The sequence below is a fragment of the Gigantopelta aegis genome, chromosome 3 (assembly GCF_016097555.1).
Source record: "Gigantopelta aegis isolate Gae_Host chromosome 3, Gae_host_genome, whole genome shotgun sequence".
In the NCBI taxonomy this organism is placed as follows: domain Eukaryota; kingdom Metazoa; phylum Mollusca; class Gastropoda; order Neomphalida; family Peltospiridae; genus Gigantopelta; species Gigantopelta aegis.
The window spans coordinates 75024433-75030949 of NC_054701.1; the positions used below are offsets into that span (position 1 = coordinate 75024433).

The window sequence follows — 6517 nt, forward strand, 5'->3', positions numbered from 1 at the left end:
TTGTTAGTGGTTAGCGGTCAGTGAGCGAGAAGAGGGTGTAGTGGCCATACACCTTACCCACTGAGTCATTAAAACTCGCTCTGGGTGGGAGCTTGTACCGTGATATGAACCCAGTACCTGCCATCCTTATATCCGATGGTTTAACCACTACACCACCGAGGAATAGGTCATTGTAACGAATGTAATTAATGCCTTCCTTTTTTTCTTCGATTGTTTTTCTCAGTTTTTTTCTTACACGAATTGGTCACGATACAAATACTAAATATCAAGATGGCTGCTTTGGTTTGAGTTTCACGGTATCAAGTTTCATATGTAAACTCAAATACTCTTGAATGTTTGTAGTTGGATATAGGAAGTTTAAATTGCGAAAATGGCACTGCTTCGTTTCCTTCTCATTGGGTGTATCATAGGATATTCTGACGAGCTGAAACTAAGCAGAAGATTTCGTGAAAGCAAGATGGCATTGATAACTAAGGGTAAGCCACGCTGTATCTGGTTCACAGATTAAGTTATACCATTGGGTTAATGAATGGATTTTAGAATGAATGAATGCATGATTGAATTAATTAATTTTTGAATAAATGGATGGATGAATGAATGAACGAATGAATGAATGAATGGATTTTAGAATTGTGGAATGAATGAATGTTATAACGAATTACTTTTAGAATGAATGAATGAATTAATTAATTAATTATAAAATGAATTAATTAATTATAAAATGAATTAATTAATTTAGAATGATAAATGAATGAATGAACGAACGATGAAATGGATGAACGGACGGATTGACAAATAATTGAAATAACTAATTACATAACAGACTGAATAGTTGTGTGGCTAATCAACTAAAGCAGTTGATGTTAGTGACACTCTAACATCAAAGTCACGTTTATTGTATTAAGAATACTTGACCCTCCGTCTGCCAACCACATTTATCTTTGACTATTACAAATAAAAAACACAATGTAAGAGCGGACGTGTATCTGACAATTAAAGGACGATAAGTAATATATTCTGTGTATTAACGATTACACCAACATTTAAAGGTCCGATGTCGCATACTGCCTGCTTTCCGCTAAAAGTATATATTAACTTTTCCTTTAAAGTGTAAACATTATAGATCGAATTTATAAAGTCTGTTTATTTCTTACACGCACGTAGCTACATACATTTACAATGCATAAACACCTCCGTCAAAGAAAAACAGGCTTCATAAACTCGGCCCTATAGACTTTGATTTACTGGAGAATCTCAAGAAGACACCATCACATGGTTAGGGTCTCTCTACATGTCATAAGCAATGGCGGGCCCGCCATCTCTTAAGACTAATTTTCCAATACGCCCGCCATCCATTGGCAGCGATAGTAATATCCGCCATCCATTTATTTAGGCCGCCATCCAAAATCACAAGTCATGCCATCGTCTTGAACTACCAGAGTAATCAGGTTCATAGTCGTTTACAAGACATTTTCGAAGTACTTGTGCCCTGCAAATCTTAGGTACCATCCCTTCCTATAAGTGGAACCAGCTCTAATGATACCCTCCATCCTCTTCCTGAATACTGGAGAGACCACAGATGGTGTATGCCACATCATGTTGTATAGGGTGTATGCCACCATAATACTGTATAGGTGTATGCCACAATCATACTGTATAGGGTGTATGCCACCATCATACTGTATAGGGTGTATGCCACCATCATACTGTATAGGGTGTATGCCACCATCATACTGTATGTGGTGTATGCCACCATCATGATGTATGTGGTGTATGCCACCGTAGTGTTGTATAGGGTGTATGCCACAATCATGTTGTATAGGGTGTATACCACCATTATGCTGTATAGGGTGTATACCACCATCATGCTGTATATGGTGTATGCCACCATCATGATGTATAGGTGTATGCCACCATCATGCTGTATAGGGTGTATACCACCATCATGCTGTATAGGGTGTATACCACCATCATACTGTATAGGGTGTATACCACCATCATGCTGTATAGGGTGTATGCCACCATCATGCTGTATATGGTGTATGCCACCATCATGATGTATAGGGTGTATGCCACTATCATGTTGTATAGGGTGTATACCACCATCATGCTGTATAGGGTGTATGCCACCAACATGTTGTATAGGGTGTATGTCACCGTCATGCTGTATAGGGTGTAGGCCACCATCATGCTGTATAGGGTGTATGCCACCATCGTGCTGTATAGGGTGTATGCCATCATCGTGATATGTAGGGTGTATGCCACCATCATGCTGTATAGGGTGTATACCACCATCATGCTGTATAGGTGTATGCCACCATCATGCTGTGTAGGGTGTATGCCACCATCATGTTGTATAGGTGTGTGCCACCATCATGCTGTATAGGGTGTATGCCACCATCATGCTGTATAGGGTGTATGCCACCAACATGTTGTATAGGGTGTATGTCACCGTCATGTTGTATAGGGTGTAGGCCACCATCATGCTGTATAGGGTGTATGCCACCATCGTGCTGTATAGGGTGTATGCCATCATCGTGATATGTAGGGTGTAGGCCACCATCATGCTGTATAGGGTGTATACCACCATCATGCTGTATAGGGTGTATGCCACCATCATGCTGTATAGGGTGTATACCACCATCATGTTGTATAGGGTGTGTGCCACCATCATGATGTATAGGTGTATGCCACCATCATGCTGTATAGGGTGTATACCACCATCATGCTGTATAGGGTGTATGCCACCATCATGATGTATAGGTGTATGCCACCATCATGCTGTATAGGGTGTATACCACCATCATGCTGTATAGGGTGTATACCACCATCATACTGTATAGGGTGTATACCACCATCATGCTGTATAGGGTGTATGCCACCATCATGCTGTATATGGTGTATGCCACCATCATGATGTATAGGGTGTATGCCACTATCATGTTGTATAGGGTGTATACCACCATCATGCTGTATAGGGTGTATGCCACCAACATGTTGTATAGGGTGTATGTCACCGTCATGCTGTATAGGGTGTAGGCCACCATCATGCTGTATAGGGTGTATGCCACCATCGTGCTGTATAGGGTGTATGCCATCATCGTGATATGTAGGGTGTATGCCACCATCATGCTGTATAGGGTGTATACCACCATCATGCTGTATAGGGTGTATGCCACCATCATGCTGTGTAGGGTGTATGCCACCATCATGTTGTATAGGTGTGTGCCACCATCATGCTGTATAGGGTGTATGCCACCATCATGCTGTATAGGGTGTATGCCACCAACATGTTGTATAGGGTGTATGTCACCGTCATGCTGTATAGGGTGTAGGCCACCATCATGCTGTATAGGGTGTATGCCACCATCGTGCTGTATAGGGTGTATGCCATCATCGTGATATGTAGGGTGTAGGCCACCATCATGCTGTATAGGGTGTATACCACCATCATGCTGTATAGGGTGTATGCCACCATCATGCTGTATAGGGTGTATACCACCATCATGTTGTATAGGGTGTGTGCCACCATCATGATGTATAGGTGTATGCCACCATCATGCTGTATAGGGTGTATACCACCATCATGCTGTATAGGGTGTATGCCACCATCATGCTGTATAGGGTGTGTGCCACCATCATGCTGTATTGGGTGTATGTAATGTGGGTAAAACTGCTACACGCAGTCTATCAATCGACATATACATCATGGATATAAATACTACCACACCTCACCCCTTAACGTAAAACAGAAAACCTTGGGAGTTAAGTTTCTTGTTTCGAACAGCGTCTTGGACTACCTAAGTTCACAAATTGTCATTCTGTTTTTAGTAGAAGACTGCACATATTTAAGCACAATTAGTAGCTAGTACATTGACACTAGTGTAAATTAAATTAGTGGAATTTACCGGCCAGACGAAACAACATTTTATGACAACAAACACTGGCATGTGCATCACCAATGGCAGGTCTGGTAGTATTAACTGTGGAATGAAAAGTTGGGTGTCATTGAACTTCGACCCTATGACATACTATTTGGTGTACTGCTACCTTTACAATGCGTGCAAGCACATTACAATTTCGACATTTTCGAGTTATTGTTGCAAAGATTATGTATGGGTTCGATTAATGTATATCTATTTATATATATAAAACAAAAAAAGAAGTAAAAATAGCGAAATATGATGCTGCAACTTTAAACTTAAACATGAAAGCGTCCTTCTATTATCTATTTTTAAAACAAAATTCTGGCTAACGGGTATCTGAAAAACAAAAACACCTCCCCCTCCCACCCTTCCCCTCCACGCCAGACTTTGTCCATCTAATCTTCTTTTTAACAGCCCTTTGAGTGTTTACTCGGTATAAAACTAGGACGTGTGGACATGCGATGCTGATTTATCTCAAACGCTGATAAGCAATACGAAAACAAATCATGAGCCATGATGCAGCGTACTTTATCTTTAACCTCTGCTGGTGTTATGTTTCTCGAAATATCCACGTGAACAATTCATTAACACGCCTGTTATTTCTGCCTGACCCTCTTGGTGACAGGTATAATATTTCACAGACTCCCCCACTCTACCTCTGAACGCGTTTTGTACTTTGCTGATAAATCGTAAACGTCGACACAATGAGGAAGACGTTGTTGTCGGTGTTGGTGTTGACTGTGTGTGTAATTCTTGTTACACATGGACAGAAGATGAAGAATAAGAGGTCCAGGACGTCTAAGAAGAAAGCAAATACAGCGGCCATAATGAACGGTGAGCTAGCAAGCAACATGATTGGTTAAAAAATGGCCCGAGACTGAACATTATTATTTAATTTTTATATGAATTTAAAAAATATGTAAAACATTTTTATTTTTTATTTATTTTTTTACTTTATTTATTTGAGTGGGGATTTTTTGGTCATTGAGAGAGAATATATTTTCTGCCATGTTTTATAATTGAACGTTCAATATGACATTTATCTACACAGGTTAATATAGCTGCGAAAAACGCACACACACAAAACCTCCATCAAACAAACAGTGAACTAAAGATACGTTTGAAACTGATGTGATATTGGATGGGGGAGGTTTTCTCATCGAGTGATAATTTCGTAGGTTGTGTAAATAAATTCTGCAATTTTTTATAAATCTTCTCTTTTTTTTATAGAATATTAAGTATATAAGTGACTTATTTAGACACCTTAATATAGCTGTCACCCCTCCCCCCCCCCCCCCCAAAAAAAAAAAACTGACCAGTGCGTGATTGAATATTTTTTCATCATTTAGTAAGAATGGTTAATTCAGTTACTAAACTTCATAAGTTTTGAACAAATCTTGCAATTTTTAATGATTCTGGGGGGGGGGGGGGGGGGGTAAAAAGCATTTAGATAACTCATGAACTGCCAGTTAATGAAACGATTGGCGAAAACTGGGTGAGACTAAATATTAAAAACATTTCATCAGTCAGCGAGAATGAATTATGGTATTGGGTTTTGAAAACCTTCTGCAATGACTATGTTTTGGGGTTGTTGTTTTTTTTGCTTTGTCGTTCTTATTTTATAATGGATAGTATTTTTAAATTAAAGGGACATTCCTTAGTTTGCTGTAATTTTAAAGATGTTATCGACTACCACCAATACTTTTTAACGATTGCAATTACATATCAAATATATTTTTAAGCATAAAATATTAGTGGCTGTATATTAACTGTGTTTCTGATCGTTCTAATATTTGTACTAGGTTAAATTTCATTTTATTTCCTAAAATAAAAAAAAATCGTACTTACGAAGAAGACAAAATCCAAATATTACGACGACCAGAAACACATTGAATATACAGACACTGATATTCTAAACAAGAATATATATTTAATATGCAAGTTTAATCGTAGAAATATTTTATTAGTCGGAAACATCTTACAATGCAGCAAACTCAGCAATGTCCCTTTAATGTTCTATTTTGTGGAGAAGGGGAAGGGGAAATAAAGTGAACACGTTCCGCCATAATGGTTTGAATATAGCACGCTTCCATTTAACAAAAGGTTATTGTATTTAAGGGCTTGCATAAATGATACGGATTTTAAAAACAAATTGTTTTGTATGTTAAGGCCTATTGTTGTCAGTCATGAGACTTTGTCTGACCTTTTATATCAGGTCCAATGATAGGAATATCAAAAATCTCGATAAGCAGTGATACAAAAGTAAAGTTTGTTTTATTTAACGACGCCACTAGAGCAGGTTGATTTTTTTTTTTATCTTATCATCGGCTATTGGACGTCAAACATATGGTCATTCTGACACTGGGTTTTTTAGAGGAAACCCGCTGTCTCCACATAGGCTACTCTTTTACGACAGGCAGCAAGGGATCTTTTATTTGCGCTCCCCAGAGGCAGGATAGCACAAACCATGGCCTTTGTTGAACCAGTTATGGATCACTGGTCGGTGCCAGTGGTTTACACCTACCCATTGAGTCTTGCGGAGTACTCACTCAGGGTTTGGAGTCTGTATCTGGATTAAAAATTCCATGCCT

At 39.0% G+C, this 6517-nt stretch overlaps 1 protein-coding gene across 3 annotated transcripts in view; it reads left to right on the forward strand.

The window, feature by feature from the left end:
* Positions 1 to 333: 333 nt before the first annotated feature.
* LOC121369074 (superoxide dismutase [Cu-Zn], chloroplastic-like) overlaps positions 334 to 6517 on the forward strand; it is an 18824-nt gene continuing 12640 nt past the window's right edge. For 2 of the 3 annotated variants that reach the window (XM_041493911.1, XM_041493913.1), the window contains exon 1: positions 4547 to 4760. In XM_041493911.1, coding sequence (XP_041349845.1) covers positions 4631 to 4760 — 130 coding nt within the window. In that variant the 5' untranslated portion in view covers positions 4547 to 4630. Of the gene's footprint in view, positions 477 to 4546; positions 4761 to 6517 lie in introns of those variants that run through there. The other variant, XM_041493912.1, reaches the window with a different exon arrangement.